Genomic DNA, 27,081 nt, shown 5'->3' with positions numbered 1-27,081 from the left:
CACCCACTGTCTCTGTCTCTGTCTGTCTGTCTGTCTGTGTCTGTCTCCCTCTCGCTCTCTCTCTCTCTCTCTCTCTCACACAGCCCTCCACCCTCTCCCAAACACCCACTGTCTCTGTCTCTGTCTGTCTGTCTGTCTGTCTGTCTCTCTCTCTCTCTCTCTCTCTCTCTTTATCTCTCCCTCTCTCTCTTTATCTCTCCCTCTCTCTGTGGCGCAGTACCCTATCATTTCCGCGTCGCCGTTTTATGTCGAGTTAATTTGCCGACGGAGACCAGGGAAAATCAATTTTTTTGTCTTCCAGTGTTAGATTCCTCTGTCGGCTTCAGTTGGTTGACTTGTGCGGCTAGTGTCTTATTTTCCTCCAAATCAAAGAAGAAAAAAAAAAGAAGAAAAGAAAGAATAAGAACAAATACTTAACAGCGGAGCTACGTGCTAACAGAGACTTGCGTGGACGTAAATTATCATTGAAGATGTCTGGGGTGTTTTTCCTTTTTTTGTTGTATTTTTTTTTTACCCTCCTCTCTGCTCGTTTTTGATTGTTTTGTTTGTTTCTTCATCTTCTTCTCCCGCAGTGGGGCACTGCGGTTATGAAATTAAAGGCCCCTCCTGTTTTTGGAACCGCAGGAGCTTTCTAGTTTGCTGTTAGGTAGATTTTTGGTTCCTCTTTCCTGTCATGCTCTCTTTTTCTTCATGAATTCTTTTCTTTTTTCTGCCTTCTTGCTCATTCACCTGTATTTTTTTCCAAAAATCTCTTCTCTTGCCGCTTGTCTCGCGATTCATGTATAGTTTAATCTGTTAGTGTTCTGATTCCCGCAGTGGGGCACTGCGGTTATGAAATTAAAGGCCCCTCCTGTTTTTGGAACCGCAGGAGCTTTCTAGTTTGCTGTTAGGTAGATTTTTGGTTCCTCTTTCCTGTCATGCTCTCTTTTTCTTCATGAATTCTTTTCTTTTTCTGCCTTCTTGCTCATTCACCTGTATTTTTTCCAAAAATCTCTTCTCTTGCCGCTTGTCTCGCGATTCATGTATAGTTTAATCTGTTAGTGTTTTGATGTAAGTCCAGCAGTAGATAGGTTAAGCCTATTTTAACATATTGGAAACTGGTAATCTTCCAGTAGGTATTAATTTAGTTTTACTAAAGCCTGCTGGGACACAAGTAATGGGTTAGTGCATTTGTAAACAGGAATCGCTTGACAAGTGGCCCCCTTCATCCCCCCCTTCCTCGTCCTGATATGGCTCTGCGTAGTCGGCTGGACGTTAAGCAACAAATAAACAAACAAATGTAAGTCCAGCAGTAGATAGGTTAAGCCTATTTTAACATACTGGAAACTGGTAATCTTCCAGTAGGTATTAATTTAGTTTTACTAAAGCCTGCTGGGACACAAGTAATGGGTTAGTGCATTTGTAAACAGGAATCGCTTGACAAGTGGCCCCCTTCATCCCCCCCTTCCTCGTCCTGATATGGCTCTGCGTAGTCGGCTGGACGTTAAGCAACAAATAAACAAATTCATCTTCTTCGGAAGGTCAATAGGTTTCAGTTTCGAAGCAAGGTGATGTGAATTTGGAAAGAATGATGTACATATCCCATTATTTCCCGTGTGTTGAAATGTAAACATCTCTTTAAAACTGAGGTTTTATACCACGTGTTTTCGGTATTTTCATCCAGACATTGCTATTAAATCATTATTAATGTTCAGATTACTTTCTACATGTATGTATTGCAATGTTCCTACGTGAGTGCAGAGGTTTTTTGTTGTTGTTGTTCTGTACTTGTTTCTGCTGGCATGTTTACTACTATTGTTTATTCCTTGTCTTCGTTTGTTCATTCTCTATGATTAAAACAAACTATTCAGGTGTGTAAGACATTTTGAGACATACAAATATGCTTAAATATGTAATATTTAATTCCTGTAATATACAGTGCTGGTGTAACCCTCTCTCTATATATATATAGGGCGATGGCTGGTTGTACAAGAGCAACTAATTTTACGTATACCATAACATTCGTCAATAAAGAATTATCTTATCTTATCCCTGTGTTTCTTTCTGCTTTTTTCCTCATAAAAGATTAGGAAACGCCGATTTAAAGTTTGAGACGAATGGCGGAGAATGGCGAAGAAATGCTGCAAAACTCATTATTTTCCTCTTCACAGCCCATTTAAGGGATGTTCCAAGGGTGAATTTTCTTTGGCAATTTGATCGAAATTGTCATTTAGATTTCGGCAATTTTGGGAAGGTTTAGCCAATCTTTTGCGTCACCTTCCCCTCACCGCACAATTCTGTCGAAATGACGGCAAACTTTTTTGTGTGATTTAAAGGACGTTTTGGTGTTTGTTCGACCGTCGACTTAGCTGCCTTAGTTTTTCTATGTTGTTGCATGCAAATTCAATCTTTGAATGAAACTGATACTCGTTTGCTTGTTTGGACATACCGACAGGCTTTGTTCATTCCACTATATTGGCAATTATTGTGCTTAACTGCTTCCGAGTTCAAACTGCATTGGCCTTTCTTGTCGAAATTTTGACAATGACGCCTGCGTATGCAGTATAGAAGTGTGACGTTATGGCGTTTTAAGGGGGCTTTCTTCAATCGAAATTGTATCAAGGCTTCAGCGAGAAAGTGAAAATAAACCAGAAGCGAAAGCGATATTTTTGTAATAGGAGTTCGCCAAACTGCGCAGCAAGGAGAGGATAATTCGAATAAATCAACGTTTTTTGTATGTTGCCAGTCTTCCCAGATGTCATTCTCAAAAGGGCCTTGACAGTCTCTCTGTCTCTCTCTCTCCATCTCTCTCTCTCTCTCTCTTTTTTCTCTCTCTCTTTTCTCTCTCTTTTCTCTCTCTGTCCCTGTCTCTCTGTCTCTCTCTCTCTCTCTTTTCTCTCTCTCTTTTCTCTCTCTCTTTTCTCTCTCTCTTTTCTCTCTCTGTCCCTGTCTCTCTGTCTCTCTCTCTCTCCCTCTCTCTCTGTCTGTCTGTCTGTCTCTCTTTCTTTTTCGCTCTCTCTCTTTCTCTGTCTCTGTCTCTCTCTGTCTCTCTCTCTGTCTCTCTCTTTCTGTCTGTCTCTCTCTCTCTCTGTCTCTCTCTCTCTCTCTCTCTCTCTCTCTCTCTCTCTCTCTCTCTCTTTCCCAGTAGGTCAAATGTGTGCACCACCTCTCTCTCTGTCTTTCTACTCCGTCCATGCCTCTGTGCACGAAAACAAGCGTCTGCAGCACTAGCTCACTTCTATAAAACTGAAAACTGCTGCTGATTTGCCCGTGTTAATAGAGTCTTGTTGATTGCTTGTTCACAATGGCAGAGAACATTTCTTCACGCTCAGAGCGTTGGGTAATTGGGTTCTAAAAGCTCGCATTGCGTTAATTGAACTTTCCAGGCGCTTCTTGATTTGATCTTGTGTGTGTGTGTGTGTGTGTGTGTGTGTGTGTGTGTGTGTGTGTGTGTGCGTGCGTGCGTGCGTGCGTGCGTCCGTGCGTGTGTGTTTCATCAATGTGCGCACATACGCTGACATTTCAGCGTTGCTGTCGTCTGTTCATCCTAAATAAAGTAAAGGTTAGAACTTAAGAGTAAATCAGACATATCCCTCCACTTCAATCCCCACCCCCCCCCCCCCCCCCAACCCCAACCCCCACCCCCACACACACCCCATAGCAAGAAGCAAGACAAATATTTAAGAAGTAACCACCTTGGTGTGACATTTTACGGCTGGCTTCGCGAATGACCACCAACTAACATGAAGACGTCACTAGGACACGAATGGGCGGCAATGAATGATGAAGCAAAACTGCTGTACAATTGTAGCTTGCAGCGTTTTTGGAGACTTTACGCTTGACAACTCTATCAGTACGATCTTGAATTGTTCGAGGGGGTGACTCCTGTGCCATTTGACCTGGCAGCCACAAACGATGAGATTCCCATCTCGAGTTCATTTTATATGGCCCTATAGAATTTTATAAGAGGTTGCATATGTTTGAACTTGAAGTCGTGGAAAACTGCAAACGAAGGCATTCGCTGTGTGTGTTTACGCTGTACGTTAACGTTAAACTGCCTATTTTTCGAAATGAAAAATGTTCTGTTCCATTCATGAACTAAGTCCCTTTTCACACCTTTCATAGATTATATTTTGAAACAGAAAAATTATGTTTACAAATTAGTTTGACAAAAGGAATTCTCAAATATTAAAACAAAGTATTCATGTGTTTAAGACATTTTGAGACATACGATATTGCTTGTATATTATATTTTGTTCCTGTAATGTATACAAAAAAGAAAAAAGAAAAAAAGAAAGGTAAGTTGTTGAAACTTACCTTTCTTGTTTTTTTTATTCTGAATTTTGGAACGTTGGCAGTCTCTTTGTTTTTGGATTTCCTGTAATGTATGTTGCTATTGAAATCCCTCTTCAGGGCGATGGCTGGTTGTAAAAAGAGCAACTACATATACTGTTAGAAACTAACAGAACCACCTCCACCAGTAAGTTTGACAGATCACGGTGTCTTCTTGTTTGATGTAAATCTGGTAACGGCTCACAAATTGCTCAGTACGCTAAACGTATGTCTACCATGCATTTTTAATTAATGCTGCCTCAACCTTGTTAACATACGGTTCTGGCAGGTCACACTGACACTCGGTCACTAAGTAGACGTTACTATACTCCCTCGTTAAGCATGCTATTTTTTTTTCTCTCTCTCTAATTAATACGACTTAAAACGGGTTGGGTTGACTCTTGGTTTTGGCAGGTCACACTTGACAGAAGAGGGTCTTAACAGACGTACTCTTTGTGTGTAATACGCTGTTTAATTAAGCTGTCTTTAAAACGGATTGACTGTTAGTTGTGTAAGATCACAGTAACAGAAAGTGACTCAGAAGTTGTGGCCGGTCACACTGACAGAAAATTGCCTTAATAGACGTATACCCGCCCACTTTTTAATGAAGCTGTCTTTAAACGGATTCACTATTAATTGTGTAAGATCACAGTGACAGAAAGAGACTCAGAAACTGTGGCCGGTCACACTGGCAGAAATAGTCTTAATAGACGTACCCTCCCACTTTTTAATTAAGCTGTCTTTAAATGGATTGACTGTTAGTTGTAGAAGACCACAGTACCCTCCCAATTTTTAATTAAGCTGTCTTTAAACTGAATAACTGTTACTTGTAGAAGATCACAGTGACAGAAAGTGAATCAGCAGTTGTGGCCGGCACACTGACAGAGACTTGCTTAACAGACGCCCTTTTAACTGAAACGTCTTTAAACTGGTTAACTCTTCGTCGTAGAAGAGCACAGTGACAGAAAGTGGCCCAGCATTTGTGGGTGGTCACACGATCACACTGACATAATTATAGACTTGCTTGACAGACGCCCTTTTAATTGAAACGTCTTTAAACTGGTTAACTCTCAGTCGAAGAAGAGCACGGTGACAGAAATTGACTCAGCAATAAACATCACCCTCCCCGGTGGCTTTTAATTACAATACCACTCCGTAGACTCCTTAGCAGCGGTGTGTTGCGTGCCGCACGGGTGTTTGCATCCCGCACGCTGGAGCGGTAAGTTGAGTGGGGTTTGTGTCTCGATAAAACAGCTTCTTCTATAAACATTTCGTAACTTTGCACATTAAGATATGTCTTGTTAGATCTGTTAGTGTTTCTTCTACACGCCGATGTACTTTTTGGGTGCATATTTTGTATATTATAGCCGTGATTCTGTAAAATATCACGCCTGTAACTGCACAGAAGCAAATTTCGTAGCATTCGCAACAAATTACTGGTGTAAACTTTAATGTGAAGAACTGCCATCAGTTCCACAAAAACCTGAACCTTTCTGCAGTACTGAGGCCGAGTTTCAAGCTTCTGGGACCTTGCAGACAGCGAAAAGCATTCGGAGAATGAGAATTATCGTACAACTTCTGTGTTTGCCCACCGAAGCTGCCGTGTTTCTCCCCCGCAGCTGCCGTGTTTGCCCACCGTTTGTGTTTGACCACCGACCCTGCACACTCATGTTTATGTCCTCTAATTGGCTTGGAGCTATTTTGCAGGAACCATGGAAACAGTACTTGCAGGCAGCGCCATGGCAGGCAAAGCCTTTCCCACATTTTTTACAAGTGTGGGTTTTTTGCCCTAAGTGGATTTTGTTGTTGTGGGCATTCAGATCATTTTCTCTGGAGTACCTTTTCGTGCACTGACTGCAAGCAAACTTCTTTCCATCCCCTTATTCGATGTGCTTGGTTTTGATGTGGTGTGCCAGCGTCCTCTGGTGTTTGTAAGTGCTACCACAATGTTCGCACATGTGATTTGTCGAATCAGCACCTATGAACGGTAAAGACAAAGGAAAAGATTAAACAAATTTAAAAGTACACGTTTGTGTGTGTGTGTGTGTGTGTGTGTGTGTGTGTGTGTGTGTGTGTGTGTGTGCTGCGACACTGAAACGGTACTTTAAAATCAAAGGGAGTATAATGTGGCATGTAACATGAAACAGACATTTCCATCAATATTTGCCTCATCAGTGTAATGTATTTATGGTTATAAATAGAAAATTAACAGGATCTGACAGTCTTTCTCATTCAAATTTTGTTTTAAATAGTAAATTAATTAATTAATTACAAGATAATAACATACACGTCTATATTAACATGAAACTTATAATACGAACTCTTTTTGGGGGGGCGTCGACATACTTTTTGGTGGGGTTGTCTATGCTTGGCGCTGGTGGACAATATTCACTTTTTTGGGAAGCAACAACACATTCAGAAATATGATTTTGACAGCGATTGCTTCCCTTTAAAAGAACCAATCACAAAAAAGAGACCCAATCAGAAGGCGAATTGCAAAAGTCTGCCAAACTTCATCCAATGGAAGGGCTTCGTGCTAAAGTTTTGAGTGCATTCAGTCAAATTCGAATTCGAAGATCAAAAATGGCGTGCAGCGGTACTGCCATCGAACTTCTGTTATATTTTGTGGATTCAAGCCAGACCAAAGCAGGCGGCGAGAATGCCTTCCTTGGTGGAAAGGTCAGGCTACGAGTCCGTCTTTCCGAAGACGAAATGTCAAGGTATGTTGATCTATCAGAAAGTTTTGCCCCCCAAAAAGTTATAGCCAAATCTATTTTATGTGTGGGCCAAAAAAGTGAATATTGTCCACCAGCGCCAAGCATAGACAACCCCACCAAAAAGTATGTCGACGCCCCCAAAAAAAGAGTTCGTATTATAAGTTTCATGTTAATATAGACGTGTATGTTATTATCTTGTAATTAATTAATTAATTTACTATTTAAAACAAAATTTGAATGAGAAAGACTGTCAGATCCTGTTAATTTTCTATTTATAACCATAAATACATTACACTGATGAGGCAAATATTGATGGAAATGTCTGTTTCATGTTACATGCCACATTATACTCCCTTTGATTTTAAAGTACCGTTTCAGTGTCGCAGCACACACACACACACACACACACACACACACACACACACACACACACACACAAACGTGTACTTTTAATTTTGTTTAATCTTTTTTTTGTCTTTACCGTTCATAGGTGCTGATTCGACAAATCACATGTGCGAACATTGTGGTAGCACTTACAAACACCAGAGGACGCTGACACACCACATCAAAACCAAGCACATTGAAGAAGGGGATGGAAAGAAGTTTGCTTGCAGTCAGTGCACGAACAGGTACTCCAGAGAAAATGATCTGAATGCCCACAACAACAAAATCCACTTAGGGCAAAAAACCCACACTTGTAAAAAATGTGGGAAAGGCTTTGCCTGCCATGGCGCTGCCTGCAAGTACTGTTTCCATGGTTCCTGCAAAATAGCTCCAAGTCAATTAGAGGACATAAACATGAGTGTGCAGGGTCGGTGGTCAAACACAAACGGTGGGCAAACACGGCAGCTGCGGGGGCGAAACACGGCAGCTTCGGGGGGCAAACACAGAAGTTGTAGGATAATTCTCATTCTCCGAATGCTTTTCGCTGTCTGCAAGGTCCCAGAAGCTTGAAACTCGGCCTCAGTACTGCAGAAAGGTTCAGGTTTTTGTGGAACTGATGGCAGTTCTTCACATTAAAGTTTACACCAGTAATTTGTTGCGAATGCTACGAAATTTGCTTCTGTGCAGTTACAGGCGTGATATTTTACAGAATCACGGCTATAATATACAAAATATGCACCCAAAAAGTACATCGGCGTGTAGAAGAAACACTAACAGATCTAACAAGACATATCTTAATGTGCAAAGTTACGAAATGTTTATAGAAGAAGCTGTTTTATCGAGACACAAACCCCACTCAACTTACCGCTCCAGCGTGCGGGGTGCAACACACCGCTGCGAAGGAGTCTACGGAGTGAATACAGAATACAGAATACAGAATACAGTATTTATTGAGCCAAGTGACATTAAAAAACATTTAAAGCACAAGGAATTTAGCGTAGTGTTGGTAAAATCACGCACACACACACACCCACACACACACTGACACACACACACACACGCCCACACATACACTGACATACACACCAACACACACACGCCCACACTACAGCAGTCACGATCACACCATCACACGCAGGGCAGACATGAGGTAAAACAAATGACAATCATCTATTAAAAGAAAATGTACAAAGAGTGGTCTAAGATGCTGGTGGAAGGGTCTACACAGAATACAATTTTATAATCTAATGCATAGTTAGAACTAGCCCATCCCCTCCACCCACCCACTCATGAATAACTAAAATAATGCAGCTTCACACATCAATGTTTTTAAACCAGTTGACTTTTGGTTCTGGTAGGTCACCACGACAGAATTTTTTTCGTTTATTACTGCATGCATGACCACAACAACAAAAAACAAAAACAAAACGTAAAAAGGAAAACGAATAGACTTTAAGCTTCTCGTGGACGGCCGAGTCGTTGAATAAAAGATTGGCTGTCACCTTGGGGTCTCTGATCCCTATAACAGCCAACGTGGGAAATTCGAGAGAGCAATAAAACCTTTAGGTTAGTGGGGCTCACGGGTAGATATCTGTCAGCATTGTGCAAGTTTTATCATGCGGAAAGGTGACTTTCCCATGCATGGCGAAGACTGAAACACTTTTATCTCTACCACTGAAAGACTCCACTGCCTGTCGCGTTTTAGAGTTACGCTGATTGAAATGTCCTAACAGGGATAATACCAAAGGAAAAACGCTGTCAGATCTCTTTGAAAGTTATGCGATGAGGAACGGGGTTTGAATGATGGTACCATGCTGCAAGAATGTCTTATCGTTGCAAAAACGAGTATATTTAAAGACAAACAAGTAATCGTAAATTCATTAGAAAGTGTACTCTTGTATAAGAATTTGGTTATTTCCTTTGGTCACTCGACTCGATGTTTTCAGTTATTCGGACCGCTGGGTCCCTGGTGGCGCAACTGACTTAAACCGGCTCAACACTATATTTTTAAACTTCAGCACAGGACAGAAGCAGGTCTTTTATGCTCATTTATTCACGTTGATGTACTTAATTAGCCTACTTGTTGTGCTTTTTATGGCAAATCGGGCCATATGCGTATAAAATACGGAACAATGGATTCCTCAAATTGTTCAAATTAGTCAAAATCACCAGAAACTCCCCCAACACGTCAGATCAATCGTATCCCCCCTGTAACTGTTTTGGGTGGTATCGTTAGAGTTTCAGTACAGTGTGATGACATGGTGTCCTTGTTTTTGTGCGTGTAACGTGCGATGCTTGAATATATGCCGTTGTGTGTGTGTGTGTGTGTGTGTGTGTGTGTGTGTGTGTGTGTGTGTGTGTGTGTGTGTGTGTGTGTGTGTGTGTGTGAGAGAGAGAGAGAGAGAGAGAGAGAGAGAGTGAGAGAGAGAGAGAGTGAGAGAAACTGAAACTGAACTTTATTACCAAAGGATAGAGGTTTTAGGCAAAGTCTAATCTTACAACCTGTCCCATATATACAAACACTTAATCCAGACGCACAGAATATAGATAGTAAGAAGGAAAGAGAGAGAGAGAGAGAGAGAGAGAGAGAGAGAGAGAGAGAGAACTCGAACTCGAAAACTTTATTACCGAGGGATGATAGCATTAGGTCCATATGGTCCTTTCTTACAGCTAGTCCCTACTATAATACACACATGAAACAAAGAACAAATATGAAGAATTAAAAAAATAAAAAAATAAACAAATTAAAAAAAAATAAAAATAGGGAAAGGTATAACAAAATAAAAATAAAAAATTCAAAAGTGTGCTTGTTAATGGAAGCATACTATACACTTTCTCTTTTACACATCCTCACACACACTCGCACAAATTGTACACCGACTTAGTCGTTAGAGAGGTGCTTTCGGAGCTGTCTTTTAAATGAAGATAATGACAGACAGACAGAGACACAGAGAGAGAGACAGAGAGAGAGAGAGAGACAGAGTATCTGTCACCTGCCCAGGGAGAGAGAGAGAGAGAGAGAGAGAGAGAGAGAGAGAGAGAGAGAGAGAGAGAGAGAGAGAGAGAGAGAGAGAGAGGGAGAGAGAGAGAGTATATGTCACCTGCCCAGGTTTCATTGAACATGACTGTATGTTATCTGTGTCTACCCGGCTACCTAATGTCCGGATTCAAGCTATAGTTCTTTCCATAATGTTACTCAATATGTATCCCTCACTGCGTGCGTATTCAGTGAGCTTGCGCATGCGCGTTCCTCTATTCCTTGACGTAAACGTCCTGGCATGTTGAGGCTAAATACGTACTGTAGCCTGGCACTTTTTGGCTCACGTAAGTGTAGCCTATGCGATGATAAACTTTGTCTGTCTGTGCGTGCGTGCGTGCGTGTGTGTGTGTGTGTGTGTGTGTGTGATAGAAACTTTAACATTTCCGAGTCTATGGATTACGTCAGTCTCGGTCAAAAGTGTTCGACGTGTGTGATAGAAACTATTTGAAGACGTCACATTATGACGTAAGAGGGTTAGACGTCACGCAAAGGAATTACTGAAAGTCTCGGTCATTGTTCTTGTGAGCGGGCCGAGACTACTTGGCAGATCCAGGGTCTCGCTTTCTTGCACAGTTTCACCTATGCTTACTGTGTGTGTGTGTGTGTGTGTGTGTGTGTGTGTGTGTGTGTGTGTGTGTGTATGTGTGACGGAGTGATTGAGTTTGTGTTACTGTTTGTCGATTTCTTACGTGAGCCTTGAAGGCTTCGCCTCTTGTTTCTTGAAGTTCTGGAGCCTTGAGCCTTGAGAAAAAATCTTGTCTTCCTTTCTATAGTGCATCTTTAATCGTCAGCTATTCCGCCCCCCCCCCCCCTCCCCCCGGTCATTTACTATCTCCTTCTTTTACTATCTGAGTATCTCTCTCCCGCTCTTTCTCTCTCGCTCTCTCCTCCTCATCCCTTCCTATCCGCTCTCTCTCTCTCTCTCTCTCTCTCTCTCTCTCTCTCTCTCTCTCTCTCTCTCTCTCTCTCTCTCTTCCTCATCCCTTCCTCCCCTCTCCTTCTCTCTCCTCTCTCCCTCTCTCTCTCGCTCAGTCTCTGACCCGTGGGCAATAGATAAACCGTCGCGATATAACCTTGAACGGTTGAAAACGACGTAAAACACCAAATAAAGAAAAACAAAAATAGATAAACATTCCCCCTCACTCACCCTCTTCACCCCACCCCCATCAAATTCTTTAACTTCGACACGCAAGCGTACAGAATAGATTTCTGTATTTGTTCTCTCTTCGTTGTTTTTTGCCTATTAGGTCGTGGGTTTGTTCATACCACAATGGTTATTATGTCTAGAACCTGTGACCTATGGGGTCTAAGGCTGCGGACATGAATACTAAACAGAGGAAATGCCTGATGTTTCCTTCCCTGGTGTTGTTGTAAACTATGAGCGTTGCTATCCTTATCAGTAATGCTCCACGCTTTCGCTGCTAATGAGTTTAGCATAATAAGGAGTTTGGGACGTAGAGGGGAGGGGGTAGATGGTAGGGAAGGGATGGAGATAGTGGAGTGGAGCAAAGATGTGTGTGTGTGTGTGTGTGTGTGTGTGTGTGTGTGTGTGTGTGTGTGTGTGTGTGTGTGTGCGTGTGTGTGTGCGTGTGTGTGTGTGTGTGTGCGTTCGTACATAATATGTGTGTGAAAGAGAGAAAGACAGACAGACAGACAGACAGACAGACAAGGCTAGACAGAGAGAGGAGCACACAGACAGCGTTAAGTTTGAATAAATTGCAAACGAATATAAACAAAGAAAGAGAGAAACAAGCAATCAAATCGACACGAAGCATTATACCCATGGTTTTGATTCTAGTTATACAATGAGATTAGATTTGGTGTTTTATGTTGGGTAATGGGGGAGGGGTGGGTGGAGTGATATTGCAAGGCAGCGCTTCTTGTCTTTTTGCACACCGAAATCCATCAGTTTGCATGCGAATATATCACTTATCTACACATCGCAAGAATTGGAAAAAACAAAATCTTGTGTGTGTTTTCAGGATGGCAAGTTGAAAGAATCGCTTATCATCGGTCAGAAAGATGTTCCACTGGAAGACAAGACAAACATTGACCACGAATGAATTGTTTTGTATGTTTTCAGGATGGCAAGTTGAAAGAATCACTTATCATCGGGGCAAAGGATGTTCCGCTGGAAGACAAGACAGTGTCCGTCTTCTACGGAACGGACATGGTCAACATCGAGTGGATGAACTTCGTGTGCTCCGACAAGGAAACGGCCAAGGTGGGTCCACTGTTTTGTAGAAAAAAACCACCAACGAAAATATTTGTTGGGTAGTGGTCTTATATATCTGCTGTCCATATAATTTGGCAATAAACACAGGGGAAGGAACTCTAAAAGGAGTCTCAACCATGTCCTCACATTCCTATGGCCCGCTCCTTCTATGCCCTTTCGAGCATTCTCTCAGAAAAGAAAGCCAAGTAAATTATCGACTTAAAACATGTTGTTTTTGTTGTGTTATGCTATTCCTACTGATGCTGCATGGTGTGGATCGCATGAGTGAATGAATACGGAAGGTTTTTGTGTCAATTTTGAGGGGTATCATGACACAAAGCGCTGTATTTCACCAATGACTTGGTGGATTGCTTCGACACTTTCAGGATCGAAATGTGCTTTGGGTAAAAGTTTGGATCATTTCAGGTTTTTACTCAGATGTTATGCAATGTTTAGGAAAAATGTTTTAAAAACCGACACATGTTTGTGAACTTACATCCCAAAAAATCATGACTTCGCATGTTGTTATAGTTACAAAGAAGGTGTCCCTGTCATCCAAACCGGATCATAGAACATGTAGTGATGATGACTGTAGTGATGGACGTTGATGGTGATAATGTTACAGTTGTGGACAGACGAGCTGCTGACCTACTCGGTCAACCTGCTGAGTGCCAACAGCAGCACTCTGTGCTTCCTGGAGAAATGGCACAACAGGGTGCTGTGCGTCCTGGGCACTGATGGCAAAATACCCCTCAAAAAGTAAGTGTGAAAAAAAGAGAAAACAAGTCGCGTAAGGCGAAAATACTACATTTAGTCAAGCTGTGGAACTCACAGAATGAAACTGAATGCACTGCATTTTTTCACAATGACCGTAGTCCGCCGCTCATGCAAAAGGCAGTGAAATTGACGAGCCTGTTTATCGCGGTTGTGGTTGCGCTGTGCTGCATAGCACACTTTTCTGTACCTCTCTTCGTTTTAACTTTCTGAGCGTGTGTTTAATCCAAACATATCTTATCTATATGTTTTTGGAATCCGGAACCGACAAGGAATAAGATGAAATTGTTTTTAAATCGATTTCAAAAATTTTATTTTAATCATAATTTTTATATTTTTAATTTTCAGAGCTTGTTTTTAATCCAAAAATAACATGTTTATATGTTTTTGGAATCTGAAAATGATGAAGAGTAAGATGAACGTAATTTTGGATCGTTTTATACAAAAATAATTTTTATTGCAATTTTCAGATTTTTAATGACCAAAGTCGTTAATTAATTTTTAAGCCTCCAAGATGAAATGCAATAGCAAAGTCCGGCCTTCGTCGAAGATTGCTTGGCCACAATTTCAATCAATTTTATTGAAAAATGAGGGAGGGACAGTGCCGCCTCAACTTTTACAAAAGCCGGATATGACGTCATCAAAGACATTTATCCAAAAAATGAAAAAAACGTCTGGGCATATCATACCCAGGAACTCTCATGTAAAATTTCATAAAGATCGGTCCAGTAGTTTACTCTGAATCGCTATACACACACACACACACGCACACATACACACATACACACATACACCACGACCCTCGTCTCGATTCCCCCTCTATGTTAAAACATTTAGTCAAAACTTGACTAAATGTAAAAAGAAAGGCAAAACAATGACAGGACAGTGGTGCTGATATATTTGGATATATAATGCATAAACAGCCAAGTTTTCTAGTACAGTCGAACCTGTCAATAACGACCACCCAATGTATCGACCAAATGATTTCATTGTCGGTAGGGGGGAGCGATGGAAAGGTGGATTCTCAACAAGGTACACTTGATTTACGACACAGAGCTGTAAGCTGGAGATGATAAATGTCTTCTGAACGGTTGGAACAGTTCAGTTTGTTTGGGGCTGTGACATAAAGAAAAAGGTTTTATCTTTGCAGTGGCTTGCTTGATTGTTTTAAATTAAAGTACCATGTGCTTGTCTGTCTCTTCCTGGCTTTAAAAAAAAAATCACTGTACATGTCGGTCTTAGCCTTTCGGTCAGTCTCTCTGATCAAAGGTTTTGCTGGTCCAGTTGAGTGGCAAGCTAATAATGTTACTGTGCGTCTCTCTTTAAATGTGGTCAAACAAATAGCCAGTCACATTAATGTGCGTCTCTCTTTCAGTGTGGTCAAACAAATAGCCAGTAACATTAATGTGCGTCTCTCTTTCAGTGTGGTCAAACAAATAGCCAGTAACATTAATGTGCGTCTCTCTTTAAGTGTGGTCAAACAAATAGCCAGTCACATTAATGTGCGTCTCTCTTTCAGTGTGGTCAAACAAATAGCCAGTAACATTAATGTGCGTCTCTCTTTCAGTGTGGTCAAACAAATAGCCAGTAACATTAATGTGCGTCTCTCTTTCAGTGTGGTCAAACAAATAGCCAGTAACATGAATGTGCGTCTCTCTTTCAGTGTGGTCAAACAAATAGCCAGTAACATGAATGTGCGTCTCTCTTTCAGTGTGGTCAAACAAATAGCCAGTAACATTAATGTGCGTCTCTCTTTCAGTGTGGTCAAACAAATAGCCAGTAACATTAATGTGCGTCTCTCTTTCAGTGTGGTCAAACAAATAGCCAGTAACATTAATGTGCGTCTCTCTTTCAGTGTGGTCAAACAAATAGCCAGTAACATTAATGTGCGTCTCTCTTTCAGTGTGGTCAAACAAATAGCCAGTAACAGAGAAGACAAGAGAAAAGTGGAGAAAGCTCTTGAATCTGCGGGATTACTCAATGAAAAGGTAAGCGAAGTTTTGCTTGTCACTCTGGTTCATTTGTCAGTATATATGCGTCTTTAATTTTTACATGTGTTACAGTGTGTCAGTGAGTGTGTCAGTGGGTCTTTCGGGCCAAGTGGGGGTTGTACTGTTCGTTTATATGGATGTTTGTGACTGTGTTTTTTTGATGAGCCGGTTTATATTGTCTGTGATGGTTGTTTTACCAAAACTTCTTGAGTTGCTCTGTGTGTGTGTGTGTGTGTGTGTGTGTGTGTGTGGGGGGGTGACGAGAGGCGTGCGTGGATGTTTCACCTCTACCTCTTCTTTCTTCTCTTTTCGGTCCCACATTCGGGCGGGGATGTAGCTCAGTCGGTAGCGCGCTGGATTTGTATCCAGTTGGCCGCTGTCAGCGAGAGATTTATTTCTCAGAGTCAACTTTGTGTGCAGACTCTCCTCGGTGTCCGAACACCCCCGTGTGTACACGCAAGCACAAGACCAAGTGCGCACGAAAAAGATCCTGTAATCCATGTCAGAGTTCGGTGGGTTATAGAAACACGAAAATACCCAGCATGCTTCCTCCGAAAACGGCGTATGGCTGCCTAAATGGCGGGGTAAAAAACGGTCATAAACGTAAAATTCCACTCGTGCAAAAAAAAAACCACGAGTGTACGTGGGAGTTTCAGCCCACGAACGCAAAAGAAGAAGAAGAAGAAGAAGGTCCCACATTCAATCAGGCTTTTTGTGCCCTGGCTCTTATAACAATGAAACTTTAATGCATCTCTGACCCTTACTTCAACATGTTCGCAATTTGCCTCTTTGCCCAGGAAAAAATATGCGCAGATAGATTCAGTTAATAACATATCCCGTCTACAAAATTATTCGGGGGGGGGGGGGGGGGGGCACAATTGTATGAGTCCCGACTACAGAATCATACAGGGTGGCGGGCACAACATTGTACACAGATCTTACAAGTTCTTCTTTTTGCATGACTGCATGGCTGGATTACAGAACACTGAGCTGCAACTATTTGTTTCCACATGGTTGAACATCAGACAAACGATGTGCGGGAAACCAGCGACGCGTGGTCGGTTGTGCAGCGAACAATACTTTTGTCTGATTTAGTCGGCCTCTCGTGCTTGTCCATTAGCCATTTGTCGGAGGAAATTTGTTTTGGCATACAACACTGGATGCAACATCTGTTATCGGGTAACGCATGTTGATGTGTTTGCTCTTCTTGCATAAACACAGGGCTCTTTCCGTACGGAATCGCTGGTCTTTTCTTTCTTGCTTGTCGACATTTATTGGTTTAAGATTGTATTAATGAAATACAGGGTGGCATGTATATACGATATAAACATGTGTGGCCACACAACAAGCTAAGCTTATATTAAGTGTGGTTATAAATATGTACATCTAGATAGGAATTGTTATTTCACGTTATGTCAAGGTCATAGAATCACTTATAGTTATACCCTTATGAGAACGCAAGACAGACAAGATACAATTTTTACACACACACACCAACAAAAGGAAAAAATGCAGCAAAAGAATTAGAGGATGTGACAGAGGACGGGAAGGACTGCAATATTGGGGAGATCCCGGGGGAGGAGGGTGGGGGGGGGGTCAGAGAGACGATGAGAGACTTTCACAGACTTGCTAGATCAATGCTTCTGCAGCAGCAAAAATGTCATTTACATTGTCGTACAAACTAATTAAGCTGAGGTTAGTCATGTGAATACACAGAAAAACCTTTAATAAAAAGATTCACTCAAAACTTGACCTTCAGTAAAAACGTAAAACAGCATGACCTGCCAATAATCAAATACTGGATCAATCAAAATCTATTACTTAACCTTATAAAGCTATGTACCTTTTCGAATATTTCAATGTTTTCGGTAAAACGTAGGTTTGGCAGACCAAACAATAAACATTGACATTTATTCACTAACTCATTCATGTATTTACGCATTATTCTCTCTCTTCCGAAAATGTCCATACTGGAATGGACTCTGCATGTGATAAAAATGAAGTAAAAAATATTGAAATAGATAAAAGACGCGAACATGGTGAAGAATGTTAGCGTCTGTCCCACCTGCAGACTCGTGCCAAGCGATCGATAGCAAGACGGGGAGGTCCTAATTTGATTTAATTTCTAATTCCATCCCTCCAATAACAAATGCCAGGGAATTCATTTAGAAAGAAAAAAGCAGAGAGGATAGAGCAGAGGAAGTTGCAGACTTGGGTGGGGCGGAAATAGAACAATTGTGTTCCTATGGTCTCGAAAAGAAGAACGAAATTTCGTGTAATGAACATTATTTAGAGGACGCTGAATTGAAATGTCTGATGAGCCAAAATGTGCGTGCGTGCGTGCGTTGCGATTTGACTTTCCGTGAGAAATTACAAATCTTCCGAGAGAACAAAGCACGGCAATAACAAGACACAAGCAAAAAACAGCGTGTTCTGCATAATGTTTCAAAAACGCTCACGTAAAAATGTCATTGTTTACAGCTTGAAATAGGTGGCAAAATGAAGTGACATTAGAACGACTAGGACATGTCTTTTGACTCGAACACCACAACATCCAGACAGCCACGATTGGCGTCGTTGCTTCACCCCTCACCAACACACCGCATTGGACGTTTGCCTATAAAGTCCACGTTGCATGTGCGTCAACATTTTAACCTCTCTAAAGATACCGAGGGTGGATGCAGAGAATATGATTTTCATTGTTTCCGAAGTTCGATTCCGCTCTTCAGTTCTGTTTGACGTAGACATAACTAGACATAAAGGCGTTTCCGTGTAAAGGGAAGAATAATAAAAATAATAACAACAATGTTTCTCCATTTAGATCGTTGAAGTCACGAAGAAGACACTTCCTGCAGGGTCGGCATTTGTTTCAGCTTGCACTATGTCACTGATCAAGTCTCTGAGGTGTGGATATTAAACATGTACACTACAATTAACCAGGAAAGGAGCTATTCTTTCTCTTAATCTCGTTCAGAACGAGATGTAGCAAGTCAGAATCTAGCTCATCAATCTGTAATGCGATACTGTGTGTGACGGAAGCAAACCAATTGTAAGGACTTCTTATGTTATTTAAAGAGATGCGATATCGATTAAAAAGAAAAATCAAGACGTCTCTTTTTGACCCTCTCTTTCGATATCTGACGTCAGAAGTAAAACAAAGTTCGAAAAGCCGTCATAACGTGAATAATGGCGTCACGTAAAAATTCTTTCTATTTTGAGAAAGAAGTTTTTCTCGGTGACTTCACTCAGCATAATAATCATCAGTAGAAAATGAATCGTTATAGGTTACCACCAGTTTGTGCATGTATCGGTGTCGTATATCATCAAAGGCACTGTCTAAGCGACTTAAATTGTAGCTCAGCTTTGAGTGCCTGCGATCCATTCGAGCACCGTTCGCTGATTTTGAACTTTCAAAGCTAAATTATCCACTGCGGCTTTTGTACGTGAATTTCGAAATTGATCAAAAGGACGCGTGTACGTGCACCATGCTGTACAATTCAGGATAAAAAACGAGACGGTTTGGTTTCTGGTCTCGGAATATCACGAACGCAGAAGAAGAAGAAGGTCTCGGAATATATCACACATAATCTTTGCAGATGTCGCGCTTCCATAAAGCTTAGTCTGTTTTAATTAGTCTCATGTTTGTTTTCTGCTTACGACGACCCCCCCCCCCCCCCACTTTTTTTTAAACATAATTCCCCGTTTGACGTCAAACTAAGGACCCTCATGAAAATGGACTGGGTGGCCGAGTGGTAACGCACTTGCGCTCGGAAGCGAGACGTTGCGAGTTCGACCCTGGGTCAGGGCGTTAGCAATTTTCTCCCCCCTTTCCTAACCTAGGTGGTGGGTTCAAGTGCTAGTCTTTCGGATGAGACGAAAAACCGAGGTCCCTTCGTGTACACTACATTGGGGTGTGCACGTTAAAGATCCCACGATTGACAAAAGGGTCTTTCCTGGCAAAATTGTATAGGCATAGATAAAAATGTCCACCAAAATACCCGTGCGACTTGTAATAATAGGCCATGAAAAGTAGGATATATGCGCCGAAATGGCTGCGATCTGCTGGCCGATGTGAATGCGTGATGTATTGTGTAAAAAAAAAAATCCATCTCACACGGCATAAATAAATCCCTGCGCCTTGAATATGTGCGCGATATAAATTGCATAAAAAATAAAAAAAATAAAAAATAAAAAAAATCTCTGCGCTTAGAACTGTACCCACGGAATACGCGCGATATAAGCCTCATATTGATTGATTGATGAAAATAACGGTATTCATTATCGGATTCCTTGTCTTGCCAAGGGGGCGGGGATATAGCTCAGTTGGTAGCGCGCTGGATTTGTATTCAGTTGGCCGCTGTCAGCGCGAGTTCGATCCCAGGTTCGGCGGAAATTTATTTCACAGAGTCAACTTTGTGTGCAGACTCTCTTCGGTGTCCGAACCACCCCCCGTGTATACTACATTGGGTGTGCACGTTAAAGATCCCACGATTGACAAAAGGGTCTTTCCTGGCAAAATTGCTTAGGCACAGTTAATAATTGTCTACCATACCCGTGTGACTTGGAATAAGGCCGTGAAAGGTAAATATGCGCCGACATGGCTGCAATCTACTGGCCGTATAAAATTTCATCTCACACGGCATCACTGCAGAGCGCCTAGAACTGTACCCACGGAATATGCGCGATATAAGCCTCATTGATTGATTGATTGATTGATTGATTGATTGATGACCATTTTGTTTTGATACAGTGGAGCCTCCCCACTTTTAAGACTTCATGTTCACAACCTGCATAACTTAACCCTGTCTTTAAGCAGTTTTTGACTCCTTCTTTTCTATAATCTGAATTTCTAACATTATTAATGGGTGTCTGGACAACCAGCTGACGGTATGTACAGCGATGGCCAAATCTCAAAATGTTAACTCGCCAGCCGGGTGAGTAGCTTCAAGAAAGACACTAGCCCGGCAGAAATGTCGCTGGCCCGGTAGATGCCACAGTTGATCTGCAGTGTTTATTATATGGCTTTAAAACTCGATATTACAACCAAAAGGGTCGCATTTTACCAGAATTTTCATTGGCCAGCCGGGCGAGTTGCCAGGCAGTTTCCACTAGCCCAGCGGATTTTTTACTCGCCCCTGGCGACCGGCCGGACGATTTGGCCATTCCTGGTATACGTACGATAATGTGACATTTTGTCGTGACACCCAGTGTAAGCATTGGTTAGGACGGACCCATGTCAGTATATGACTTTGTTTTCCGACACCTTAGCTTTATTATGGCTTTGATGTGTCAGCAGCAGCAGGAATAACACAGGCTTTTGTCACTTACTATCAACTATTAATTTGACAGTTGATTAATAACAATAAGCAATGGCAATACATGTGTTTTTTGTGACACGTCTGATTTGTTATGACTGATCTGTCGGCAGCAGCTGAGAATGATAAGGGCGTGTGTCACTTAATTAGTATGAAATGAAATGTGTTACAGTTGATTAGTAACAATGCGCAATGACAATGCATCTGTTTTCTAAACACCTCTGCTTTGTTATCACTGAGATGGGGCGGCAGCAGTAGAAAAATAGTAACCTAGTACAAATATATGTATCGAATAACAATTTTGCAGGCAAACAGAAACGAAGATTAGTAGCAAGTGCCATTTAGTATCAAATAACAATTTTACAGAGTTGTTTTGCAGCTATCCGGAGGACGTCAGCCAAAATTAACTTTAGACTGAATGTTTCTCCGCCAATTTCAAGCGGTACAGTTTTCTTGAAGGAGAAAAGCATGTCAAGATTTTGCAACTGAAGCAGATGAGTGATGCAATTCGATCGATTTGACCCCAAATTCAATTTTTTTCGAAAACGCACCGAGCGGTTATGTCCCTTAATTGAATAAGAAAATAAATATTTGGCGTTGAAACTAATTTCAAAGTCAAAATACCATTTCTCATCACAAATTAAAATCCAAGGGGGGAAATACATGTTCCAAAGTTCGACCATCAGCACTTTGGATGAGAGGGGAATGGTCAGTATAAGTTTGTGTGAGATAAACAAAGCCGGCTGACGTCCTCCTGTAAGTGTTTTGTTCTCCTGCAGAGACAACACAGTGACTTTGAAGTTGCTGTTCTTCTGCGACGGCTTTCTCAGAAACCAATCAGCTCAGACAACCTCTTTATGCCTGTCGTTAATACATGAAAATAATGGCTATGTATTTTGTAAAGTAACATTCGCACAAAAAGTTGGCCCCCTTTCTCGCACAAAAAAGTAGATCAACTACGCACTTTATACTCGCTGGCGGCTTGGTTTGAAATATACTATTGATTGGAACTAATATCCAATCCTCAAGATGTGCTGACGTCATTCAACTCTGGACTCCCCGCGGGTTAGGGGGAAGAATTTACCCGATGCTCCCCAGCATGTCGTAAGAGGCGACTAACGGATTCTGTTTCTCCTTTTACCCTTGTTAAGTGTTTCTTGTATAGAATAATAGTCAATTTTTGTAAAGATTTTAGTCAAGCAGTATGTAAGAAATGTTAAGTCCTTTGTACTGGAAACTTGCATTCTCCCAGTAAGGTAATATATTGTACTACGTTGCAAGCCCCTGGAGCAAATTTTTGATTAGTGCTTTTGTGAACAAGAAACAATTGACAAGTGGCTCTATCCCCTCTCCCCCCTTTCCCCGTCGCGATATAACCTTCGTGGTTGAAAACGACGTTAAACACCAAATAAAGAAAGAAAGATTCAACTCTGGGTGTGTCTCCAATAACTGTAAGTCACTGATGGAAAAATAGTTCCTTTGAAAACATAATCGACAGGAAAGACGCGTGGATTTTCCTTTGAAAACTAAATGTGGAAGATAGACTTTTTGGTGTTTCTTTTTCTTTGACTTTTATATAGCAGTCATACAGCCAAACTAACAGACAGCCAAATAGCAAGTCAGCAAAAGATTATTTGATATCTGCAGGCGACTATGACCAGGCAGTTGATTTGTGTAGCCAAGTGGAGGGATGGTCTTATTCCATGTAAAAGCCTGGGCAGGTTTGAGATAGTGGGCATGATCGTTTAAGCTGCAAGGAATGTGTTTAAATAACGCCTAATTTACGATTTCATGACCGAATCTTAATCGGTATGATCAGAAGTAGTTCGCATGAACCTGATTGCACCCCGTGAGCTACATGTACTGGAAGAAAAAAGAAGAACACATCTTTAAGCAGCAACGAGAGTTATCCAAGCTTTTGACGAATTAATAAAAAATAAAAAAATATATATATATAAAAAAACAAACAAACTATTGAATGAATGAAAGCTGTCTGAGCGAACGACGAAGAAGAAGAAGAAGAATGAATGAATGAATAAATAAATAAATAACAAGTGCAGTACACGTAACAGCATAGGTTTGAGTGCCTGTGTTGACATGCGTGATGGCATGTGGTGCGTGCTGATGTATCTGTAAATTGTTGTGACTGAATTGATCTGGTCTGTGTGTCTTTTGTGCATACTGACTGCATGGTCGCGTCCGTCGTACTTTTAGCTTGGGTGTGGCTCGTAGACTTCATTTATATACCTGTGCAGTGGTATGGCCACTGATTAGAAGGGCTGGAGGGGGAGCTGGAGGGGTAGGCGGAGCTGGAGGGGAGGGGAAGGGGGGGGGGGAGGATGTCAGTATACAACGGCGTTAATTAGCGGAACAAAATCGCATGCCGAACCTTGTTGTTCGAACTCATGATGTGTTACTATGGTCATTTTAAAATGTAGTGGATATAGGTGTACTGTGTGTGTGTGTGTGTGTGTGTGTGTGTGTGTGGAGAGAGATTGACAGAGAAAGAAATAGCTAGCACGCATGTTGATGTACGTCTATGTGTTTGCAGAGAGAGAGAGAGAGTGATACAGAGAGAGACAGACAGACAGACAGCTAAACAGGCAGACAGACAGACATACAGAGAGACAGAGAAAGGGACACATACACAGAGCACTGCCTCAGTCCTTGGCATTTTCTTGTGAACAAGGGTTGAGGTTATGCATAATTATATACCCCTTCCTAGAGGTGAGCAGTTAGGTCGCGACCTCGTATTGTCAACCGTTGATCCTTCTATCATAAATGTACCGGCGAGAAAGAGCGCGGCTAAAACGTTTCCGAGTATAATCCCTCCATTTCATCTCTATTTCGCCTCCAAGAATACCCTAAACTAGCTGACTATTCTTTTCGTCCTTGCAGAGCTCTGACCCTATGCAAAGGGACATGGTGATGCACTCATTCCAAGAATACCGACCCAAACACAATGAGTGTTACAGTATAGATTGACAGTACGCGTTGCATATCATTGCACTCTTCTCATCTCGTGTTCACAGCGAAATGCTGAGGACATTAGCAAGTTCAAGTTCAAGTTTTATTAGTCCATAACCCATGGGGGCATTTTGAACAATAAATACAATCAATACAATCATGATATATGCTAATATAGTAAATTAAAAAAAATTAAAAAAAATGTTACAAATTCTATTAATAAAGTCCCAAATATTCTTTAGCAATTTCTTTTTCTTAGTAGCAAACAACTTTTTAAATTTAAGTGCATTCGGTTTTTTTCCAATAGTAAGGTGGTAACAACTCAGCTCTTTCTTCTAGCTTTCAGGCCGTCGTTCTCTATGTAAGCCCTATGTATCTACCACTTTCTCGCTCTTTCTCTCTCTCAAGCAGTATGTAAGAAATGTTAAGTCCTTTGTACTGGAAACTTGCATTCTCACAGTAAGGTAATATATTGTACTACGTTGCAAGCCCTTGGAGCAAATTTTTGATTAGTGCTTTTGTGAACAAGAAACAATTGACAAGTGGCTCTATCCCATCTCCCCACTTTCCCCGTCGCGATATAACCTTCGTGGTTGAAAACGACGTTAAACACCAAATAAAGAAAGAAAGAAAAGAAAGCTCTTTCTCTGTCTTCCTATCTATCTATCTATCTATAGTATCTGTCTGTCTCCTTCCCCCTCTCTCTCTCGCTCTCTCTCTCTGTGTGTCTCTCTCTCTCTCTCTCTCTCTCTCTCTCTCTCTCTCTCTCTCTGTCTCTCCCTCTTTCTCTTTGGCAGATTTGCACGCTCTCACTCTCAGCACATATCGTTCGGACTAAGATGTGAAGCGGGTAAAATCCGCTCAACGGTGATAACGGTGCCCTCGTTAGTACATGTGTCTATGTGCACGATGGTGGGGATTATTCAGCACAGCATTGGTCGGTTAGCAACAGACTACTTCAGAAAATGAGATATTAAGGAAGTAGCAAGTTCTGACCCCCTCCCCTTATTCTGTGTGTGTGTGCCAGTGTGTGTGTGTGTGTGTGTGTGTGTGTGTGTGTGTGTGTGTGTGTGTGTGTGTGTGTGTGTGTGTGTGTGTTCGTGCGTGCGTGCGTGCGTGCATGCATGAACTCAAGTGAAGAAGCATGGTAATCATGCTACTGTGATGTGCGTGTGTAAACTAGACACTGCAGTTTGCATTATTGTTTTGACCGTAGGAAGGGCAATAATAATCTGTCGATTGTTTGTGTGTGTGTGTGTGTGTGTGTGTGTGTGTGTGTGTGTGTGTGTGTGTGTGTGTGTGTGTGTGTGTGTGTGTGTGTGTGTGTGTGTGTGTGTGTGCGAGCGCGTGTGACGGTGTGTGCGTGATTGTGTGTGTGTGTAGATCCGGGGAGGAGGGAATGACTGATCTGCTGTGTGTTAATGCTTCTAAGGGATATAGTTTATTTTGGATCCTCACAAATATCCGCTTCAGGCGTGAAATCAAACAAGTCACGACTTCGAACGACATTGAAAGCAAAGTGATATGTGAGCCAATAAGGAAGAAGGATGTGTCACGTTGTATTACTCAGGAAGGTGTGCACAACGGGCTTGTGCACCTTTTCCTTCACAGGCACATGACACTGGGTTTGAGGCGCATAGAATGCCATACGTTGAACCGTCACCCCCCACCCCCAACCCCACCGCGAAACTTAATTCAGTGTCGTTTTCAATGTCCCCTAATTTCACACAAACTTTTGTTTTTGGTTGTAGGTGTGATTGGCAGATATTGCAACATTATATTGATGGTACAAGATAAAGGTATCATCCCATTGCTGCAGATGTCACCACAGTTAACATGTGAAACTTCGATTGAATTCATTGGTGACGATCCACAGTATACAGAACAGCAAATAAGCATGCAATAAAACAAAGTAACAAGTCGCGTAAGGCGAAAATACAACATTTAGTCAAGCTGTCGAACTCAAGGAATGAAACTGAACGCAATGCAATTTTTCAGCAAAACCGTATACTCGTAGCATCGTCAGTCCACCGCTCGTGGCAAAGGCAGTGAAATTGACAAGAAGAGCGGGGTAGTAGTTTCGCTGAGAAGGATTGCACGCTTTTCTGTACCTCTCTTCGTTTTAACTTTCTGAGCGTGTTTTTAATCCAAACATATCATATCTATGTTTTTGGAATCAGGAACCGACAAGGAATAAGATAAAAGTGTTTTTAAATTGATTTCGAAAATTTAATTTTGATCATAATTTTTATATTTTTAATTTTCAGAGCTTATTTTTAATCCAATAATAACATATTAATATGTTTTTTGGAATCAGAAAATGATGAAGAATAAGATGAACTTAATTTTGGATCGTTTTATAAAAAAAAATATTTTTTTTACAATTTTCAGATTTTTAATGACCAAAGTCATTAATCAAATTTTAAGCCACCAAGCTGAAATGCAATACCGAAGTCCGGCCTTCGTCTAAGATTGCTTGGCCAAAATTTCAATCAATTTGATTGAAAAATGAGGGTGTGACAGTGCCGCCTCAACTTTTACAAAAAGCCGGATTTGACGTCATCAAAGGTATTTATCGAAAACATGAACAAAACGTCCGGGGATATCATTCCCAGGAACTCTCATGTAAAATTTCATAAAGATCGGTCCAGTAGTTTGGTCTGAATCGCTCTACACACACACACGCAAAGACACTCACACACACATACACCACAACCCTCGTCTCGATTCCCCCTCTATGTTAAAACATTTAGTCAACATTTGACTAAATGTAAAAACTCCACTTGAACCATCATTTTCATCCAAACGTTGTCGCTTTCTGAACGTCGCAATTTTTACTTTCGTACCGTTCATTGTCGTCGACGGACAGAAATCTCTGAGTAATCTAAGCTGCAACAGGTGCTCAAAGTAGTGTTCCTGTTTAGTTTCCCATCCTCATTTTTTCAATTTGTTCTTCTGGTTTATTGTTGTTATGTCCACCATTATGAAAATGTGTGTAATTTAGTATTGTTCTGGTCACGTGATATAAGCATTTGCTTGAGTGCATGTCCTAGCTGTATGTTTTTAACTGTTCATGCGAAGAAATTCTGAATAAAATGTAGTTTAAACCAAAGTGGTGTCGACAATATAATACAGTTTACCTGATGATACATTCTGATTCACAGTCGTAAGTAAATAAGGATATCGTTCAGTCACGATTTCGACGCATTGATTCAGTGCAGCCATGTGTTGAGCATTTCGAAATACTCGTTGTTAACGCTCGTATAAAGGTCTCACGAACAAGTCCAGACTGTTCGCACGCACGCATTAGGACTTGAAAACACTTTCCATATGATATCTTCGTCGTGTTGCGAACTAATTTGAGCTG

General features: G+C 41.4%; 1 protein-coding gene across 1 annotated transcript in view; it reads left to right on the top strand.

Annotated features, from left to right (window-relative positions):
• LOC138951854 (1-phosphatidylinositol 4,5-bisphosphate phosphodiesterase classes I and II-like) overlaps positions 1 to 27,081 on the top strand; it is a 140,131-nt gene that overhangs the window by 28,622 nt on the left and 84,428 nt on the right. The window contains exons 2-4 of the mRNA XM_070323414.1: positions 12,536 to 12,676; positions 13,293 to 13,426; positions 15,345 to 15,429. Of these exons, the coding sequence (XP_070179515.1) occupies positions 12,536 to 12,676; positions 13,293 to 13,426; positions 15,345 to 15,429 (360 nt within the window). The remainder of the gene's footprint in view (positions 1 to 12,535; positions 12,677 to 13,292; positions 13,427 to 15,344; positions 15,430 to 27,081) is intronic.

Source organism: Littorina saxatilis, linkage group LG17 (genome assembly GCF_037325665.1).
Source record: "Littorina saxatilis isolate snail1 linkage group LG17, US_GU_Lsax_2.0, whole genome shotgun sequence".
NCBI classification, from domain to species: domain Eukaryota; kingdom Metazoa; phylum Mollusca; class Gastropoda; order Littorinimorpha; family Littorinidae; genus Littorina; species Littorina saxatilis.
The sequence above is the reverse complement of the archived record's forward strand: the minus strand, read 5'-3'. Positions and strand labels throughout refer to the sequence as shown.